This window comes from Desmodus rotundus, chromosome 5, assembly GCF_022682495.2.
Source record: "Desmodus rotundus isolate HL8 chromosome 5, HLdesRot8A.1, whole genome shotgun sequence".
NCBI lineage: Eukaryota > Metazoa > Chordata > Mammalia > Chiroptera > Phyllostomidae > Desmodus > Desmodus rotundus.
This window is the reverse complement of record NC_071391.1, coordinates 117,984,535-118,006,689: the sequence shown is the minus strand read 5'-3', so window position 1 is coordinate 118,006,689 and position 22,155 is coordinate 117,984,535. Positions and strand designations below refer to the sequence as shown.

The window sequence follows — 22,155 nt, the reverse complement described above, 5'->3', positions numbered from 1 at the left end:
ACACCAGTATTTTACTCATCGGATTGGAAACTTTAAAAAAATTATTACACCTAACATTAGTGCACATGTGGGAATGCTCACACTTCGCTGGTGAGAGTTGATTGTTACCTTTCTAGCCATATACATCAAAAGCCTTGAAATATGCACGGTGCGTGCGCACACACACACACACACACACACCTTTAGTTCTTTTGTAAGAACTAAACCTGGAACAGAACAGGGATACTACTCACAGCAAATCATGGGAGGGAAGCCAATGTTCATCAAAGAATTAGTTAATAATAAATTATGATACAACCAAGTACCTACTAAAAGCTAAGTTTCCAAAGAATATGTAAGAATATTAAGAAACTGCTCTGGTTGGTGTGGCTCAGTGGATTGAGCCTGGCCTGTGAACTGAAAGGTTGCTATCGATTCCTGGGTAGGGAACATGCCTGGGTTGCAGGCCGGGTCCCCAGGTGGGGGTGTGCAAGAGGCCAAGTGATCAACGTACCATATTTTGTTGTTTGTAACGTATACTTTTTACCCAAATTTTTGAGGGAAAAATAAGGATGTGTATCATACATAGGTAGTGCCTGAAATACTTTGTTATCTGTTTTTGTGTTTTGTAGTTGTTTGTTACATAAAATTTCTTATACCATAATATGTTCAAAAATAAATGTTAAAATTCCTTTATAATACAAAAACCAAGTTATCTAAATATTAATTAATTAAAAAACTGAAATGAAAGGTTTTTTTCCCTAAAAGTTCAGGCCTAAAACGTGGGTGTGCATTATACACAGGAGTGCATTACACACTGCAAAATACAGTATCTTTCGCACACTGATGTTTCTCTCCCTGTCTTTCTCCCTCCCTCCCCCTCTCTCTGAAAGTAAATAAAATCTTTAAAAAATATTCACAATACATGGGAGAAAAAGGATTAGCAAAGAAAGCAGCATATACATCCTGATCTCATGGATACGAGTGAGAAATATACACCCACAGGCACCTGGAAAGACATATACCGAAACATTAACATTATTTCTGGGGGTAGACTATAGGTGATTTTAGCTTTTCTTTTACTGTTTGGTTTCTCCCATTTTTTAATAAGCATGTATTGCTTTTAAAATAGGGGGAAAGTAATAAATGGTATTGAAGAAAAAACCCTCAAAAGATAAAAAATCCAGTTGTACATTTTCATTCTTCTACTTTTGAAACTTCTAAGAATCATATCTAAATCTATGTATGAAAAAAGAAAATGTGTAGGAAAATACTTTTATATAGTAATTAAATAGTTATCAAATACAAAGGGGTAGAAATATTGCTTTATTTGAGTAACTTACATTGAAATTACTTTGTGTTTAAAAAAGTCCTAATGAGCATCCAAAACGAAAACATATATAGCTTCCACAGGAGTAAGAACAACAACAAAAAAAAATGGGGTTAATGACTGCCCCAAATGATATTTCCTAAAAGAAAAAAGTATAATTATTTAACCTTTCTTCTGAGGCAGGATAAGTGAACTGCACACATCATAAATAAAATTTTCTTACTTTACAAGGAGGAAAGACTGTGATCCTGCTTTGATGAATATGAAATATAAAATATAATGTCCACTCTTCTGATCACAATGAGGGAAAAACCATTCTTCAACATTTCAATTCTCATGCAATGAAATCTAAAGGTCTGTTGAATCCACCTTTTCGATTCATGTATTGCCTATGACAAGAAGAAAAAATTTCAATGTTTATTTAAAAAAATTCTGGACTCCTCTTATAAGAAGTAATCACATGCTTCAGAGAGTAAACCTATAATTCACCTTTAAGGTGGCAAAGTTTAGGGTAAGAAGGATTCAAGATTACTTAATGTACATTAAGAACAGACTACTTCACTTTCAAAATAAGCCAAAGTATTTTAGATTTCCATAAAATCCAAAAAGAAATATGGAAATATACTTTCAAAACTATTTGGGAAGATCCCACAGACTTTTAAAAAATGAACTGAAAATCCTTATTTATTTCAGGTGACACTAAACACCTAGTTTAAGGAAATAGAGCAGAGTTCCAAAATGGGTACCCATGGAGCAAATCCAACTGCATACTGTACTAGTGTTCTCCATAAAACTTAATTTTTTTAATCTGCCACTTTACTTTTAATCATATTAAGCCTTATGACCACATAATCACAATTTTGTGTTGATGATCTATTCTCCTCTACTTTAGTCCTTCTATTGAGTTGGCAAAAGTGCCATTACCAGTCACACATACACAGTAACTCCACAGTTGTTTTGAATAGCTGTTCAAGACAATCCTGAATTATAACTTTGACTTAAAGAATTCACAAAGTTTGCTACTCCACTTTGTCACACTGAATTTTAAAAGCATCTGACCTTATAGATCATCTATAAAATGTGAGAAGTGTTAAATATTCTTTATTTGATATTACACACAAACCACACTAAAATGCTTTTCATTCAGTAAAAGGCAACAGCTTAGATACAGGAAATTTAAATTAAACTGGCATAGTTAGGACCAAAAAGATAAAACGGACACTGACAGCTTATCTTCAGCTCTTGCCTTTCAACAGGCTAATGAACACAATTTGAAACACAAGTGAGTCTTGCTGGTTTAAGAAACAGTGAAGGGATTTCCTCAGTATTTAAACACGTTAGTACAGCCAGTTACAGAAATCTAAATACGAAACCAATCTCCTACAGGTCTTGAGATGGCATTCACCGTCTCTGTGAAAAGCTGAACACAGAATCAAGTCCAACCACCTTTTTAGAAGGTGAAAATAGTGATAGAACTTAATGAACCAAAATTACCATCAAAGTTCAAAAAGCTGATCATACTCATTTAACTACAAGCCCATTTTACTTACATCAGAAGTGCCCCAAAGAAATGTCCTCTCAGCCCCTCATGCACTACATGCTGATGCATGAGGCCATGGAAATATGGTGCACATAAGAAAGTCCTGAGACATTCGTAATAAGTAAGGCAGTGGCCAACTGTCACTCATTAGTTGCTTTTTTTAAGATAAGCTATCAAGTCTTCCTTTTCTGTACTTTTCTTAATGCCAATGAAGATAATTTTTATTCCAGGGATATACTTGATGGGATTCTCCAAATACTCCATCAGTGCAGCCTCTCCCCAGGCTATGCCTTTGTTCTTGTTGGCATCCATGTAAGAACATCCAGGGGCCTGACCTGTCTTTCGCCTAAACAGACCATGGAGATTTGGCCCAGTCTTGTGCTTCCTTCCCTTTTCCCACAGTACAGCACTGGGCAAACTTAGGAACAAAAATCTTCTTGCCCTTCTCAACACCACCCATTTTTAAACCACTCATTGTTGCACACAACACAGAGGTTCCCACTCACAAGCTTGACATCCTGTTCTATGCCTAAAATTTTATTTGAAGGCAACTTTACAAAGGATTATCAATGATGATTCTGGTTCTTTAACTCACAGCATTCTCAAAACACAGTATTCATATTCTAAATTAACTGGAATGTTAAGTCTCTTATCAGTGGTAAAGGTAGAGGAAATGTTTGAAGATGTATTGACTTTTCCATTCATCAGGATTTCACTCTGATTTCAACTATGAATTGGTTTGTCCTGTGGTATTAGTAAAATCTCTATACTTAACAGAAGAATGTATTTACAGTTGAAATCCTTATATAACCAATGTAAGTAAGTAATTCAGGAGGGATGTATTTTAAATCTATAATTATAATGAAATTAAAGCTTAAAGCCTTTTTTAAAAATGGTGTTTTAAAGAAAGAACTATCTATAGAGTCCTAAAACATTAAGCCAACTACCCTTCTCTATAATAATTATTAGTTCACATGTAAATTGGAAATTAACACACCAGACTATAAGCAAGGAAGATTCAAACAAGGGACTATATGGAAAACTGCTACATTTCCTACAAACACAATTATCCCATAATAAATTCTTTCCCAAGCACATAATTTATATCATCAGTTCAAACTTAATAATGGGTGTTATGCATACCTGTACTTCCTCTTCTGAGACACATTTATGGCATAAGCATTTACAGAGCCATCCACCTTTTTTCCCTGGAGAAAAGCAATAAACAAATATAAAAAACAGAAGGATATATTAAATGCCTTAATGAAAAGAGCTGGACCCCACAGACATACTTAAATGACAAGATGCATCTAAAAATGAGGTAGTCCAATGAGAGAAAGAATTTTCAGATCCTGATGATATCCCATGAGCTCCCAAGTATTACAATTCTGTTCACCTTTTTAGAGTCACATGTAAGCAAACACATTATTCAAACCCACAAACATTCAAGGTTTGTGTATGCAGGGAAATAGAGTAGCAAATCCTAACCTTTTTTAGTCAAAGAATTTTTTGAAACCACATACAAATTACAGACAGTTTATCTAGAAAAATTCTTGTTGTCAAATCACAGCTGGATCAGTCACCATTTACCTAGATCCCATGCACAGGCCTTGTAATTTGGATTTTTAAATAAAAAATTAGAATGCAGAAAACCAGATATAATGTTGAGTGTCACTTGTATATTGGCCTTTTCTCATGTGGCATCTATACTTTTTCATTAATTCTTTTTTGAGTCTTTTGATTCAGCCAAGTTAACTCACTAACTCAAAACTTTCTGTTCATCATGCCTGAATCACCACCCCACCTCCCACCCAATCTTCAAGTATCTGGTTCTTATACATAGTTCAAGGCCCAATTCAAACGATCCAGCTGGCAGGAAGGGCTCTCTTGTCTAGCTCCCACAGAATGTTAACTGGGCTTTCCTCACAGTACCTTCCACGTTCCAACCTGCATCATCACGATGTATAGTATATACTTCATGTTGTTTCTCCCATGAGACTGAAAGTTTCGTGATGGAGGGATATGACTGTGAGTCACCTTTGCATTCTCACATCTTAGGCCACAGAACTGGCAAGTGCTCAGAAAATGATTTTCAGTGTGTGAGCATCATTGGTTGCCCTCTTTCTCTCTCTCACACATACACACGCACATGACCCTCAACCTGCCCCTTCCCCTACTGTTACTCATGGGAATGTACCCTATCTGTGTAGCACACTTATTAGACATCTGTGTTAGGGCAAAAAAAGGATTCTTATTCACTGGCCTACAGGCATGTACAAATGAGGTACATATTTGAAGTTGAGCTAAAATAAATACATTTGTTTTTAATTTTCTATTCTTGTTTTCACTACATTTTGGGGAAGGGGAGAATACTGGATATATCACTTGAGGTGTATGATTTTGACCTCTAAAGAACAGGAGGTAGGCATGAGTTGGAAAGACTGGCTTGGAAAAAAAGTAAATGCTGCTAACCTTTTACTAACTTCAATTGCTAAAGTCTTAATGATTTTTGAAAAACTATTTGTGGAGTTGTATATTAATAGCCCTATTTTCTTTTACATGATGTGATAAAAAATTATCCATTAATAAATATAACCGCACTTTGAATTTTTCTAAAATGTTAAAATGGAAGGGAAAATAAGTGACTACACCGGCATACGAAAAGGTCCCACTATAGATCTATGACAAAATATAACAGGATACGCATTACTGAAAAACACAAACAAGCTTATAACTGGTAGTCATGTGAAGCCCACTGTATATAAACTAGATTAGCATCCTTGTAGATGTCATTAAAAAACAACTGATATCATCTGTTCTGATAGTACTCAATAATTTTTATGGGATCCACAAATTTTCACCTAATTTCTCCTTTATACACAAACATCGTCAGTACAGACCACATTTCAAAGCAAGTCAGACTTCATCTTTACATCCGATTCTCAGGAATCTCAAACACTAGGCAACAGTAACCCCACCCCCCAAAAAAGAAAATAATTCTGATAAGTTCCCTCTCTATTGTTCTAAGAACAATAAAATTAGTGTTGCTTTACTTCAGAGATGTTATTATGCATCATATATATACATTAGTAAATAGTTTCACTTATAAAATACTCTTTGGAAAACAAATACTCAAGGGAAAGAAAGCTGACACATGAATTGCATTAAATTCCAAAATGGGGTTCACATAACCATTTGTGAGAATAAGAGCTCATTCTTAATTTTCTCACTTCAAAACAGTCATGCCTTAGTTATACACTGTCTTTTTTTGCCTGGGGAGAATGCAAAAGCAGTCTCCTATTCCCACAAAGTATGCAGCTGGTTTCCCACATTTGGGGAAATCGCAGGGGTCAGTACGTCCAGAATGCAATGGATGAGGCTCACCCTGAGAAAACTACCTTCACGATCATAGTATCTCCCCTGCTAGGTAAGTAGGGAGGGAGAAAGAGAGGGAAAGAAACATCAATGCCAACTGGAGACCTGGCCTGCAACCCAGCCATGTGCCCTGACTGGAATCGAACCAGAGACCTTTTGGTTCACAGGCTGGTGTTCAATCCACTGAGCCACACCAGCCAGGGCTACACTGTCGTTTAGAAAAAAACATGTGCACCCTACACAATCACATTGGTTAGAAACTCTTACAGCATGTGAAATTACACCACTCCATTCACAACTCAATGGACTACAAAATTAGGGCAAGGGGATTATTTTTCTCTAAAATCTCAATTTCCATTTATAAAACTAAAGACTTAAAATTCTAAAAAAAAAAAGTTTTAAAAATCTATCTTCTCTTCACACACACTCTCCCTTTTTTGTATCCTTACTAGCCCCCTCCTTCCTCCTTCCCTTTCCACTTCCTCTCTCCAATTCCCCTCTCCCCTATATCTCTCTTACCCGCATCTCCCGGTCTCTACTCTCTCCTCTTCCTCTGTATGACTATAACTGACCTTATGTCGTTTCACAATCCCTCCTGTTTTCCTTCCCCATTTCCTTATTCTTTCCAGTGTTATGATGAAGGCTGGACAGCATTCAATCTCCAATCCACGCTCTTCTGAGCTGTGAGATAAATGTGCAGCTACCCAATGTCATCTTTACCCGGCAGCTGAATTTCCCTCTTCTGTTTCCTAGCACTTCCCCTTCCCATAACCCTTTCTTGGTTAACGCTACCACCATATCCTTCAGCCTGTCACACCTTAGAGTCATCACCGACTGCTCACTCCCACTCCCACCACCACGAACTCTGGCTCCTGAATGGTTCTCAACATTCCAGCCCCTCCTGTCAGCTCAGGCCTTCATTATCTTTCACCTGCACAACTCAGCAGTTCTCCCTGAATCTCCAATCTAACCTGCCTCCCATCTGTGCTCCAGTGCTGCCCTGGGTCATCTTTCTAAAACACACATATAATCCTATCTCACCTTTTCTTAAAAATCACTGCTTTTTCTCAACACCTAAAGAATCAATTCTAAATTCCTTAACATGGCTAAGAGTAGAAAAAGCCCTCTGCGATTTGCTTCCTACTTCTATTTCCAGTCTCACTGTAGCCACTGGCCCATCGGCATCCTTTTACCAGTCACTGAATCTGAAATTCCCACAATATGCCATGCTCCTTCATGCCTACGTGGCATTTTCATGAGCTCTTCCTTTTGCTTCAAATGATCTGCCTCCTTTTTTTCACACTGACCCTTTAAGACCTAACTCAACATCATCTCAGGCAAACACTTCCTGGATTCCAACAGCACCTCACTGCTTCCTCTCTATGCTTTCAAAGCCCTTCATACAGATAGTTATTGTCTTTTAACTGAACAAATTCCTATCAGTGGAAGAAATTACACTAGTGATAGTAAAGAATATGGAAAAATGGGACAGTCATAATGACTTAATTCAACTCAGAATGCTTAATGGGCTGCATATTTTACTTACTTTTGTGGAGTCAAAGGAGGCAAATCCCATTAACTTCATCATTTCTATTTCTTCCTCTGTTTTGCCCTCCAAGTCTTCCTCTGCAAAAGTAAGTTATAATTTTTGAAACTCTTACCATTTTATATATAAGAGGAAAAGTGGTAATAGATTAATAGTCATTCTACCTTCCCAACAGAGAATATATAAAACAATTAGCTAAACACTTGAGTCTAACAAGAAAAATTCCTCTTCAATTTGGGCAGAATGTAACTTAAGGAGCAACGAAGGAATGTGCTCCCTACCTTCCACAGAAGAAACTGCTTAAAAGGACTTGCCTGAAGCCTTTAGGCAGGACAACTTTTAATGTCAGACATGACACTTATTTTGAAGGTACTTCCATAATAGAATATGCTCACATTTTTTACTTTCCTTCCTATGTCACGGGCATGACAGATAACCAGGAACTCACTAAAGTACAATTAAAAATCTCAAAACCATATGCAATGAACACTATAAAAAACTTAACATATTTCAATGTTAAAAAATTATACAATTATCAAAAAACAAAAAAAAAATCATACAATTATCAAAATGACTGAAGTTACCTGAACAAGGCTGTACTCTTCCTACAGTTATTTATCTAATAACATTACCAGTAATCTGACGTTCTTTGCTCTTTGTTTCTTTCGCTTCTTTCTTTTCCTCATCTCTCCTTTCTTTCAGCCGAGAAGGGGAAGGAGATGTAGATCTATGTCGCCTTGGGGACCTAATATTTTAATAAGTGAAGAAGTCAGAAACAGACATACCTGGCCACTTGTGTCAATTAGCAGAGACACACATGAGTGCCAGAAAGGTGAAGGCTGGACAAAAGCCAGGTTCCAGAGAACCAGGGGTCCGGTTCTTATGGAAGAATAAGTTAGAAGGTTCTGCCTAGGCCCTGATTGTTAGCTAGGGCTAAAATTCTTTTTGTGAGGCAGGAAAATGTAACTAAACAGTTCTAACAATTCCACATAAACACACAAAAAGTTGACTTAAACAGCAATTGATACTTATTAAGAATCAAGATCCATTGTAAGGTTCTTCCAAGATCTCATATTCTTGGTTATATACTTGAATAAACCATTATCACAAAAAGTTAATATAAAACAAAGCTAACCCTTATTTCTTATTCTTGCCAAGGATCATGTTAAGTGCTTTTCCCACATCATTTCTCTTTACTCCTAAAGGCAACTGGAGGAGTAGAGACTTACTAACCCATTTATCAATGGGAATGTTCGGTCTAGAATGAAGTGGGCTTACGTTCCCCTCATTTCATGACACTTAAACCGCCTTATAAGTGCTAAAAACAAAGTTAGAGGCAACAACTAGTTTCTCTGGGATTTGTGGTAAAACCTCTGGTTATTTTCTGCACTTATCTGGAGCGTCTTCTGTGCGGGGATCGAGAGCGGCTCCTTCTGCGATCTCTCTCCCGGGACCGGGACCTTTCCCGGCGCCGGCGTTCTCTGTCCCGGGAGGTGGACCGGGACCGCCTGCGCTCTAACACAAACACAAGATTGCAGAGCCAAAATTACCTCAAATACTTGGAGCTGTGCTGTCCAATACAAATACAATGCGAGCCATTTCTAGTTAGCCACATTAAAAAAAAAAAAAAAAAGGTGAAATTAATTTTAACAGAATGTTATTTGACTAAACATATGTTTCCAAACTATTACTTCGACATATAATCAATATAAAAATTGTTGAGATTTTTAGTTTCCTTTTGTAGTAAATTCAGGAAATTTGGCTCTATGGTTACACAGCACTTCATAATTCTGGTTGACATCTTAAGGTAGGGCTGTCAAACTCATTTTCGCGGCCGGGGGGCGGGGCACATCAGCCAGGCAGTTGCCTTCATGGGGCTGACATAATTTGTATAAATGTAACTACTCCTTAACTGTTAAGGAGTTGAAATTACATTCAGCCCTATTGAGACTTAAGGGCTCAACAGCCATATGTGGATGATTGTCTCATTTAACTTTTAAGAATATCAAGTCTTGACCAATTGCAGGTCGTAGAAACTGACCAGGGGGCAGAGCCAAGAGTCTAAGCCAGATCTGCTCCGAGCCCCGCGTCCCTTCCACCGCTCTGCTTCACTTCCGGCCCTGGGGCCCAGAGGACCTTACGACGTGAGCTCCCTGGATGCAATATTCTAAACATCAATTTCCCTACTATAATAAACTAGAGCAACCCAAAATGGAGCATTTGAGATCCAGGCTGTACCGCATGCTGAGTGTTATGGAATGTAACATTAATTTTCCCATCAGTTTTTGAAGCGAGGTAATAGTACCTACAGTGTCTAATTATGGGAATTCGGTCTCAAAAAGGTTGGATGACCTGCACACATTCACTGAGAAATTAAACGGGGAACCGTAGTCTGACTCTCAATTAGCCAGTCACGAGAACAACGAAAGTTACTGTAGAAGGTTGTCCAAGAGTCAGCGAAACCCCAATTTATTAAAGGAAACAAACTGCTTTAAATCCGGAGGACGAGGTAGTCGTTCCCCCAGCCCCCCCATCGCTCTTGTCAGGAATACAGGGCCTGTCTCTCCGCGGCCCTAGTACGGAAAAAAGGGGGTGCACCTCCAACACAGCCCCAGACCCTCCGTATTGCTTCTGGACTCACCCCTCCGCGGAGAGCGGCTGCGGCTGCGACCCATTCCGAGATCTCCTCCACCTCACACCGCCCCGGAAACGACTGTGCGAAAACTTCCGAGGGGGCCGGAACTGCGCTTTCGCTGCCGACTGGAAAACGTTCAAACGATTCGCAAGGGTTCCGGCTTCTAAAGAAGTGGGATTGAGCTAAACCATCTGAGGTCAGAGATGCTGGTGAGGACCAAGTTCTTATCTCTGCTCTTCCAGCCCCATATTCGCGGTGGCTTTTGTGTTCACGGTGGGCATTAAAGTATGCTAATTGATGTTTTTATAGAAATCTGGAAAAAACCCATATCGCCCCCTCTCATTTTCCTTTCTAGTTCTTGTCTACAGGCACAAAAGATTTCTTTCAAAGCAATTCTAAACATAGCATTCGCAGTTTAAGTCCACAGGGGGGAGCACCAGGGTGGATCAGGAGGCAGAGGGAGCGAAGGGAAAGCATGGATAAGAGACTTTATTGTGGTTTTTGCAGGAAGGAATGGGCGAAGCAGGGTAAGCAAGTTTATGATTGGAGAGTCTGAATAGTTTTAGGGGATTTGGGGACGTAGGGGCTTTCCGGAGTTGTTTGGTACCTGGCCCTGGGGTTGTTAGGGCAGAAGAATATTGTCTGGCTTGTAAGAGTTTGGTAAAGAAGGTAGTTGGAGAATATAGGTTGCCAGTTCAAAGGCAGGCTTCCAACTTCAAAACATCAGAAAACTAAAGGAAAGAAAAAGGCATGATTAATGCAATTATTCACACAAACATTCACTGCACACCTGTGTACCAGAGGCTTAACCAGTGAAAATGATATGCCTGCTTTTTAAAAAATATATATTTATTGATTGTTATTACAATTGTCCCTTCACTCCACTCCATCCTGCCCACTCCCTCCCTCCCACATTCCCCCCCTATAGTTCATGTCCATGGGTCATACATATAAGTTCTTTGGCTTCTACATTTCCCATACTATTCTTACTCTCCCCCTGTCTATTCCTACCTATCATTTATGCTACTTGTTCTCTGTACCTTCCCCCCTCTCTCCCCCTCCCACTCCCCTGTTGATAACACTCCATGTGATCTCCATTTCTGTGGTTCTATTCCTGTTCTAGTTGTTTGCTTAGTTTGCTTTTGTTTTTGTTTTAGATGTGGTTGTTAATAACTGTGAGTTTGCTGTCATTTTACTGTTTATATTTTTTATCTTCTTTTTCTTAGATAAATCCCTTTAACATTTCATATAATAAGGGCTTGGTGATGATGAACTCCTTTAACTTGACCTTATCTGAGAAGCACTTTTTCTGCCCTTCCATTCTAAATGATAGCTTTGCTGGATAGAGTAATCTTGGATGTAGGTCCTTGCCTTTCATGACTTTAAATACTTCTTTCAAGCCCCTTCTTGCCTGTAAGGTCTCTTTGGAGAAATCAGCTGACAGTCTTATGGGAACTCCTTTGTAGGTAACTGTGTCCTTATCCCTTGCTGCTTCTAAGATTCTCTCCTTCTGTTTAATCTTAGGTAATGTAATTATGATGTGCCTTGGTGTGTTCCTCCTAGGGTCCAGCTTCTTTGGGACTCTCTGAGCTTCCTGGACTTCCTGGAAGTCTATTTCCTTTGCCAGATGAGGGAAGTTCTCCTTAATTATTTGTTCAAATAAGATTTCAATTTTTTGTTCTTCCTCTTCTCCTTCTGGTACCCCTATAATTCGGATGTTAGAATGTTTAAAGATGTCCTGGAGGTCCCTAAGCCTCTCCTCATTTTTCTGAATTCTTGTTGCTTCATTCTTTTCTGGTTGGATGTTTCTTCCTTCCTTCTGGTCCACACCTTTGATTTGAGTTCCAGTTTCCCTCCCATCACTATTGGTTCCCTGTACATTTTCCTTTGTTTCTCTTAGCATAGGCTTCATTTTTTCATCTAGTTTGCAACCAAATTCAACCAATTCTGTGAGCATCCTAATTACCAGTGTTTTGAACTGTGCATCTGATAGGTTGGCTATCTGTTCCCTGCTTAGTTCTGGGGCTTCGATCTGTTCTTTCATTTGGGCTTTTTTTTTTTTTTTTTTTTTGGTCTCCGTGCGCCTGTTCTGTAAATGGGCGGAGCCTTAGGTGTTCACCAGGGCGGGGTAACACTGGTCGCTGCACTGTGATGCTGTATGTGGGGGAGGGGCCGAGAGGGAGCAATGGCGTCTGCTCCACCTGCCAGATTTCAGTCACTCCCTCCGATACCCACAAGCAAATTGGGCCTCTCTAGTGCTGATTCCTGAGTGGGTGGACTTGTGCATGCTCTAGGCCCCTGTGGGTCTCTCCAACGACCTCTCCTGTGAGGCTGGGAGTTTCTCCTGCTGTCACCTCAACCCCCACGGATGTTTTCAATCAGAGGTTTGAGGCTTTATTTCCCACACTGGAGCCCTGGGTTGTGTGGTCTGCTTCACTCCCCTGCCATTCCTCCCGGTTTATCTATGCGTGATTGTGGGGCCGCGAGGTCTGCTACCCACTGCACTGCCTGCCCCGTTTGTACCACAATCCGCCATGTCTCTGGGTCTGGCCGCGTTGCTACAAGTCCTGTCCGCCCCAGCTGCCCATTTCCGCCCCTCCTATTGGTCTGGATGAATATTTCTTCTTTGTCTCCTTGGTTGTCGGTCTTCCATGCGGTTCGATTTTCTGTTAGTTCTGGTTGTTTTTTGTTTTTAAATTGTCGTTGTCCTTCTTTTGGTTGTGCGAGGAGGCGCAGTGTGTCTACCTACACCTCCATCTTGAATTCTCTCCCAAGGTATGCCTGCTCTTGACTAGACTGCTGGCCTCTGAGGGATGAAAACAAGTAACCAGTGTGAATGTACATTGATGGAACATTATGAGGGCACATAAGACCGGTACCTAACTGGTTTTGAGGGGAAGGTTGTCAAGAAGTTTCCGGAAGGAAATGATGTCCAAACAAGACCTTAAAGATGAGTAGAAATTAGCCAGGTGAAATGGGGTGACATCTGTGGTAGGGGGAAGTGGAAGAGATTGTCAGGCAGAGCAGGCTGCACATGCGAAGGTAAGGATGGGTTATGCAGAGAACTGTAAGTATGGCAGCCACTTATGGAACAAGGAGTGGAAATGTAAAGACGAGACTAGAATAGACTTGTAAACTATGACAGTTATCTTGAGACAAAGGCAGTCGGGAGCCTTTGAAGGTTTTAAGAATGGCAGGGAATCAGATTTGAATTTATTAAGAGAACACTGAGTAATGTAGAGACTTGACTGGGGGAATATAATAATAGGAGGCTGATACAATAATCTAGATAGGAAATTACACTGGCATGTACTAAAATGGTATAAGTAGGTATGGTGGAAAGTGCTTAAATTTGAGAAGTAGTTGGTGAACCTAGAAAAACTTGGTGATTTTTGGATGCAGAGGATGAGGGAATTAGAAAACTTAAGAACAACATTCAGGTTTCTGGTTTGTGAAACTAGGTAGATGATAGCATTGCTTGATAAAGTATGTAAGATAAATTCTGGGTAAGAATATACATTCAGATTGTTAGGTAGGATAGATAGCAAACAGGGCAGGGAGGAGGAGGGAGGCACTCAGACACCCACTAACTCAGCAGTCCTGAGCCTGGTCCAATAATATTGCCAGGTGTTCCTACATCACAAGAAACAACATGCTAGCACTGGAGGAGGGGAGCCCTTGAAACTTTCTGTGTATTATTTCCTTTATCTGGGAAAGCCTTTGAAACTGTGCTCATCCCAAGGCCTGGAAGGTGGGAGAGGGTTCACAGCACTCAAAGCAGCAGCCCATAAAACAAGTTTGGTTAATTGCCTGCCTCTGGTCTCAGAGTCCCTAATGGTTACAAAAAGAGCCCATAAATAACTTTGGGTAACTGCCTCAACTTTAATTAACTACCTCCTGTCACCTGTTTTACAACAGGATGACCAAACTGTGGTCTGGAACAAGGGTTCCGGCTAACATAACAGACCTCCACACATACCTACATTTGGGTAGTCATGTACCCCTGGGGGAGGCTGGCACCACCTTTTCCCGCCAATCAATATGTAACTTCACCCCCATCCTGCCAACTATATAAGTCCTCAGAACAAAGGATCTGATGCTTTTGCCGCTGCTGCTTTTTGCTGCCCTTACCTTGCCCTCCTCTGAACCTATGCCTTTCAATCCCCACCTTGGCAAGGCCCATTCTTTTTCAGAAGAACGTATCACTAAGAAACCCTCCTTACATACTAAGAGACTTGCCAATCTGTAATTCTTTACTGCATCGGCAAGAACTGAGTTTCTCCCATAACAAGATCAGGACATGCTAATTTCAGGTGCCATTCTGAACACCCAAGAGATGCCAACTAGATGTGTATCTGGAAACTCAGAAGAGAGATTTAGGTTGGAACTACAAAAAAGTGATCATTGGAATACAGATGTTCATTTGAAGCCCTAAGAGTGCATGAAATCACTCACCTGGTGCAAGCTCAGGAAAGAAAATGGCCTAGAGATAGCCAGAGGAAGAACCCCACAGAAGACTAAGGAATGGCCAGAAAAACGGAAGGAAAACTGGGGGAGTGTGACATCAGAGAAGTTTAAGAGAAGGCTGCTTTTTTAAAGGAGAATGAAGTGGTTAATTTTAAATGTTCATTAAAAGGAGTGAAAAAAATTCCCAAACACATGAAATCTATAGGATTTAGCAACTGTTTGTTGACTAGGAAAGTTTTAGTGAAGTTGAGTTGTGAATGGCTTTTGAAGTGAAGACAATTTAAAGAACCCTTTGAAGTGTGATGAGGCAGGGAAAAAATGTGGTAGTGGGTAGAGGTGAAGGTGATGGTTTTTCAAAGATGGAAGAAACTTAATCCCATTTAAATATTGGAGTGAATGAGTGAGTATAGTGGGGAGAAAAAATAGTAAAGAGAAAGGGAAGGATTAAGTTCCATAAAGGGACATCCTGAGATCAACCTTTGCCAGGAAAAGAAATGGTGTCTCTACAAGTGGCTCTTCCCCTTTAAGATATGGGGTAGAAATTGGGTTGTGCTAGAGCTTTCCTTATTTACTGATCAAGTTGCCCTCTCTCAGGATGTAGATTATCCAGCAGTGTATGTCTTCAGCATTGTATCTGGAAGAAAGCCCTCTATGTTTCCAATACATGGCTTGAAGTTCTCTCATTCTAGAGGCTATTTAGATAGAATTTGAGTGGGGAGGGTGGGGTTAGGTCAATACCTGTGATCATATGTGCATATAAATTTTTTCCAACTTTTTTTTTTTCATTAAAGGCAAACTGTATTTAACCATCTGTGATTCTCTGCAAATCTACTATCTCTAGCCTCAGTTATACTTGGTTTTACATTTCTAGTCCTGTTTCATATAAAATCACCAGCCTTCACAAAATATCCTACTTCATCATTACATATGGATACCTACTGTTGAGTCAGTAGTATTCCCCCTAATTAAATGTAGTCTGATCACTTGTTAACAGCGATTGCTGATGTTTGAGATTTTGCTTTTATATCCCTGTACCTCGGACCTTGGGAAGAGTTTCAGACTCTCTGGTTGGGGAAGGACCTGTACTACATGCCTCTTGTTTTTTAATGCAGTCAAACAATTAGATCCATATTGCTTGAAATTATGACTCAATATATCATTTTAGGTGTTTGACAAGTTATCATTTGCACCCCTGGTTCTGTTAACTTTTCTGTTCTTTACATGGGTTCATCTCTAGGCGAATAATGCTTTTGACATAGTTTCAATTTTGACAGTCAATATTCTAGATCAAATCTACTTGACAGAGCTTTCTGCAATGATGGAAACATTCTATATCTGCACTGTCCAGTATGATGGCCACTAGTCACATGTGATTAAGCACGTCAATGTGCCTACTGCAACTGAGGAAGTACATTTTAAATTTTATTTCATTTTAATTACCTTAAATTTAGATAGCCACGACTTTTGGGAGCCCTATTTTTGCATGTGATGTTGAAAATTATTCATTAACAATGGTAATCCTATTCAAAGACTTCAAATTTGATAAAATATGGGCTGCTAAACACTTGGTAAAAAAATAGCTAGTGACTACCGCTGTTCATTTAATTTTGGCTTGCTAAGTTTCAAGCCAAATATATATATACATACACATACACACACATACATATATATATATTTTAAAGGTGAGGTACACTCATATCCCTCTTTAATTATTTAGCATTAGACTCTCGAACATTTTCTCTTAAGGAGGACCTCTTCTTCACTGACAGTCAAGCTAAAATAATTATTACTTGGTGTTGTTTTCTAGCGCTACCAGCTTAAGAAAAAGACTTGGCCAAGGTTATAAGACAAAAGCTTTCATATACAATAGTTTATATGGTATGTCAGTTGACACTATTAATGCTTTATTATAAATATTCTTATTGAAAAGAGTAAAAAGTATGCAAACATTAAAGTACTTGGTAAGAAAACAAAAGCAGATCTTTGCTATCAATGTGAAGTACTAATTACCAAATTCTCAAATAAGAACACAACGTACTTGTTACTAAAGAAATTATTGTCTGTGGATGACACAAGCAATGAACCAATGGACAAGAACCATACATAATTCCAATTTGATCAGTTTATATAAGTGAAATTAAATAGTTATTCATTATACTCAAAACTACTTATCTTTCCTCCCAAGATTGGAAAAAATTCAATTAGTAAAATACTTCAAGATTGGTATTTACATGTTTTAGTATATACAGGGTAAGGAACCTCTGATGCAGCAAGTAGAAAAATACCAAAAGCATCTCATGAGATATAATTATAGCCAAATATAAAAATAAGAAATGTAGCCTCTTGATGCAGCCAAACTACTGTATTAGAAACACTTAAAACTGCAGTTCTGGGGGACAGGGAAGGGGGAGGCATTTAAATTTTTCCTTTAAATTAACCAGGAGGATGAATTTTGAAAGGACAAAAGCAATTTATAAATCTATAGACATATTACTGGGAAGAAAAGCTATCAATAAATTCCAAAAGTTAAATCTAATTGGAAAATATCTAACTTCAAAGAAAAAAGTTCTGGTTTCAGCTAAGGTTTTTTTTTTTGGTCCATTTCATAAAAAGGTTATTTATTCTTTTTCCAAATGCGTATTTATTATATGTACAGATACATAAAAATGATTGCCATTTTTAAAAACATACTAAAAATATACATTAACCACAAAAAAGTATTCACTTTGACTGGAAAGACAGGAGCATGGCTATTTCCAAAATAACAGTAAACACAAGAAGCCAACATATATAAATCATGACAAGCATACATCTAATTTTTGACAAAAATAAGTTCTAGTTTTACATTAATGCTTTATTACCAGCTTCTATGACATTCTCCGACTTTATTTACAATTACTATAAAACTTCTATTAGCATGTATAACTCAAAGGCACTCAATTCAGAGGTTATAAAGTCCTGAGCTTAAGTAGGAAATAGGATTCCCAACCAAAATTTGAACATAAATAATTCTAAAGATCAGACTATGAAATGTTTAAAGTGTAATGTTCGGTACATAAATAATCTTACGACCTAATAATAAAGTTGTACAGCATGTCAAAGACAAGACCATGTAGGGCAAAGCAATACACTCAGAGTCACACTGATTTCTCCCGTTCCAGTTCATGTGAAAGTCCGAAGCTGATTTATTGTTGTTGTTAAAAGCCTAAGAAAGCTAAATTAAAATAGCATACAAATGGGTAAGTTAAATAAAAAGTTTCCTCAGCTTAGTCTCCAAAGCCATGAAAAAAGTATTTAATGACTAAAACAACTACATATTGGAAGGATATTAGGAGGAATCATAAAGAGCAATTGAAAAAATTTAACTGACAGCCTTAAACACATCAGCCAGAAGATCATTAATAATTGGCCTTTCAAATTATTTCTTTAGTATTCTTTCAGACAAATAAAAATAAATTTACAGATGGATAACTGAGGTACATTAACATTAGGTAGGATCAAAGTTTAAGCTAAAAATTAACTCTATACTTGGTTGCAGAGAAATATGAATTATACCTATAGTGATTTTCTACTGATGCTAAATTAAAAGCATGAGCTGACATCTTTATAGCAGAAATGGATTGACAGATATCTTCCTGGATTTAATTTTTTTTTAATGTATGTGTAGAAATGTAATGAAGAATAGTCTTCCGTATTACCTGTACAGTTCATAAGGCCTTTGTCATTGTTAGTCACCTTAGATGTGAACATCATAGGGCCATTAAGTTAAAGCTGGCTGAAAAAAGTGTTCAAAGTGCTACTGTTTCCAATTGATAAGATCCTCAGTTTTCTGGATTTTCTGGATGACGGTTATTTTCAGTTCTTTTTTCTGGTGATATATACAGGAAATTACAGCAGATATATAGAGGGAAGATCAGAAGCCTGCTGTCCAAATTCATCACTACTTGTTCCTATAAAACAAATTTGTTGCTTTAATGACAAGCAGAGATAATATTAAAAACCAACAAACCAACAAACAGAGTACCAAGTTGCTGAACTGAATGAACGGAAGGAAAGAGTATGGTAGATAAGGGCTTGCATCTGTAGTCTGAGAGCCACTGCTCACATCTCAAAACTCCCACCTATAAGCCGTGTGACCTGGGGCAAGTCACCAGCCTGTCAAATGCAGCTTCCTCGCTGTTACATGAGGACAGTAAGAGTACGCAATTCATAGGATTACATGAGACCATGACACAGAGGGCTCAGCAAAGCCAGCTGTATACGAAGTACTCAATAATAGTAGCTATTTTCATCATTGAAAAATTTCCATCAAGTACCTACATATTTTATGAACAGAGTCCAGAAATATGTAGACTTCTCATTTGGCTTCAATTTGAGGGCCCTTAGGTATATAGCAAACAATTAGGATAAAGGTGGGGAGTCATTACCAACAATCCTGGTTCCCATTCTTATCTAAGATTTCTCACCATTTCTAATGCAGATATGTTATCTGTCTCTTGGAATATAAAGTACCATGTAAAATCAATCAGAGAGTGCCTGGAAATTCCAAAGAGAAAGGAGCTGATAATACACCCGAGAGCCAGAACTGCAACCAGTACTCATGCTACAAATCTCTGTTTGGAACCCTTTATAGCACTTGGTGAACAAAATAAATCACCAGAGTAGAAGCAGCAGGACTGAAACGATAACTTGTACTTTTTAAATATCTGGATACATTCTCTGCAATAATATGAATCAGTTTCACCTTATTACATATATTTTGGAGAATATGTCACTAAACCCTGTTTAAATCTAGAGTTTTACATTTTTTACTGAAGTAGGTGCTTCTGGAATGTATTCCTGGAATAAAGAGGGACTGAAACTGGAATATTTGCATTACTTAATGTAGTCTCACTGGGACATGGTTTCTGTGTCGGGGGAGCAGCAAGATGTATTTGGACAAAGGAGGTGGACAATACAAAATGTCTCCCCTGCATCCCCCCAAACAAGTGTGATTTCTCTGTATTTTCAAAAACAGGGAAAGTGAGTAAGATGGGTAAGATGGGTCAGGGGAGGCAATCTCCTGGGCTGACGGTACTAGGGGACAGCAGAGAGGAATGATGTCAAACTGCAGCTGGCCTTTTGCTGCCCAAGTCACCGTGGCATAGTCAGAGTTTGCAGCAATAACCCAAGTGAAGGCATATTTAAAAACGGACTCCCCATCTGACCTCTTGACTGTCTTACCAGGTTACTTTTTTTGCCCACCCACCCCTTAAATACCAGTGTTCCTGAGGTTTCCAACCGGTCACATTCTCTACACACTTTCTGTAGGTTATCTCACCCAATCATTATTTCTAGCCCAGGCGTTGCCTGAAAACTCTAGATCCAATGACCCACCCACCTATCAAATTTTCACCTTAATGTGTCCCCTTTTTAAATAAGATTTTATTTATTTTTAGAGAGAGGGGAAGGGAGGGAGAAACAGAGGGAGAGAATCATCAATGTGTGGCTGCCTTTTGTGTGCCCCCAACTGGGGACCTAGCCCACAACCCAGGCATGTGCCCTGACTGGGAATTGAACTGACAACCCTTTGGTTCACAGGCCGGCACTCAATCCACTGAGCCACACCAGCCAGGACAATGTCCTTAAACTAAATATACCTAAACTGAATTCATCATCTCTTCATCCTCACTTTAAGCTACATTCATTTTCATTCCCATAATTCAAATCTCAGGAAACACTACTACTATAAATCAAGTTGCCCAAGTCAGAAAACCAGGATTACTTTTGACTACTTCCTTTCTTACCCTCACACACAATTAGGAACCATATTCTTTCAACAGCGCTGCTCTGTTTCTAGAACCCTTCAACACTTCTTCATCGCCATGGCCACCTTCCATGAGTTAAGGTTCTCATCATTTACCTGGATTATAGCAATAGCTGCTAAACTGTCCTCCTGCCATTATCATGTCTCTACTCCTTCTTACACAGGCTGAGAGATCCTTCTTAATGCAGATCTAGTGAGCATAGTCTTGTAAGATGGATAGTTATAAAATATGCAAAAAATCACTAGCTTTCCTACATGTCATCAAAAACTATTAGAAAAAAAGATTCATTTCATATTAGCAATTAAAATATACAATACTTAGCATTATACTTCCAGGAAATATACAGGGATAATATGGGGGGACAAATGATAAATTTTAGAGACATAAGAGAAGACTAAATAAATGTAGGGAAAAAACCATATTCTAGAAAGGAAGATACCAATTTCCCACAAATTGCTGCATATATTTAACAAATATAAATCTCAGTCCTCATGTAACAGTGGAAAATTGTAACGGTGGGAAATTGTAACCCACCCACCATTCTTTTGACATCGTTTGTGTAAGTGTTAACTCTAATATGTGGCTTATACAGGAACAGCATGTTTGTATATGAATCCTAGGAACTAACTTCAAAAGATACAGACTCCAAACTTTAAGCATCTCAGCTCCAGAAAATCTGCTGACCTTCAACCATGAAGCCAGGACGACTACACCAGGATGATGCACGCTACACCATCACTTGCCTTATTGGAATGGGCTGTGCTTGTAAGCACGTAGAGAACTTTGCAACCCCCTACCTTCATCTCTTTGTTCTGTTCCCCTCTCTGTCCTTATAAAAAAACTCTGCCTCCAATGAGAGGTGGAAATGGGCTTTGTGACATAAGCCCCCCATCTTCCACAAAATGGGCTTTGAGACATGAGTCCATTTGCCAAATGGTCAGCATCTGCAAATAAACCACTTTCTTTCACATCAGCACCTGCCTCTCGAGTACTGGCTTTCGTATCAACAGGCAGCCAGACCTACGTTCAGTTACACTCAGGAATTTTTGAAAGGAAACTTGACAAAATGATTCTATACCCCAAACAGAATAATCGTGCACAAAGAACCCAGAGATTTTTGAAAAGAGAAGAATGGAAGTGGGTGTCATTACTAGGTATTAAAATTAATTTTAAAGTTAGTCTAAAAACAATGTGTTGCTGTCTCCACAACAAGGAAATCGATAAAACATAACAGAGTTCAGAAATGAAGCCAAGTACATAAGGGTGCAGTACCTGATAAAAATGGCATTTCAAATACATTGATACATCTGATCCACTGTAGATATATCATAAAATACTCAAATGTGAAAAATAAAAGGAGTAGAAAAAGTACAGATGACTATTTACATAATCCTAATTATTAGGACTAAGCATCACACCAAATGAAGAAATCATTAGATAAATAGATTGATAGATTATTTCAAGAACTTTGAGAGA

At 38.6% G+C, this 22,155-nt stretch overlaps 2 protein-coding genes, 1 long non-coding RNA gene, 1 other non-coding gene and 1 pseudogene across 5 annotated transcripts in view; 1 reads left to right on the top strand and 4 right to left on the bottom strand.

Moving 5' to 3' along the window:
* Positions 1 to 1,292: 1,292 nt before the first annotated feature.
* SNRNP27 (small nuclear ribonucleoprotein U4/U6.U5 subunit 27) lies at positions 1,293 to 10,547 on the bottom strand. Its single transcript, XM_053924293.2, has 6 exons — positions 10,412 to 10,547; positions 9,167 to 9,285; positions 8,403 to 8,517; positions 7,771 to 7,850; positions 3,993 to 4,057; positions 1,293 to 1,698 (listed from the first exon to the last, which is right to left on the bottom strand). The coding sequence occupies exons 1-6, from the start codon at positions 10,443 to 10,445 to the stop codon at positions 1,644 to 1,646; spliced, it is 468 nt and encodes a 155-aa protein (XP_053780268.1). The 5' UTR covers positions 10,446 to 10,547; the 3' UTR covers positions 1,293 to 1,643.
* Positions 1,711 to 3,982, bottom strand: LOC112303086 (cytochrome c-like; annotated as a pseudogene).
* LOC112303156 (U1 spliceosomal RNA) lies at positions 6,124 to 6,284 on the bottom strand. The gene has a single exon (XR_002974635.1). It is a non-coding gene; the product is annotated as a U1 spliceosomal RNA (small nuclear RNA).
* Positions 10,548 to 10,553: 6 nt separating the features above from the next.
* On the top strand, positions 10,554 to 21,652 carry LOC123479540 (uncharacterized). The gene is made up of 2 exons (XR_006655180.1): positions 10,554 to 10,614; positions 21,272 to 21,652. It is a non-coding gene; the product is annotated as an uncharacterized lncRNA (long non-coding RNA).
* GMCL1 (germ cell-less 1, spermatogenesis associated) overlaps positions 17,494 to 22,155 on the bottom strand; it is a 53,843-nt gene continuing 49,181 nt past the window's right edge. For both annotated transcript variants that reach the window (XM_024558503.3, XM_045193813.2), the window contains one exon: positions 17,494 to 18,822. In XM_024558503.3, coding sequence (XP_024414271.1) covers positions 18,694 to 18,822 — 129 coding nt within the window. In that variant the 3' untranslated portion in view covers positions 17,494 to 18,693. The remainder of the gene's footprint in view (positions 18,823 to 22,155) is intronic.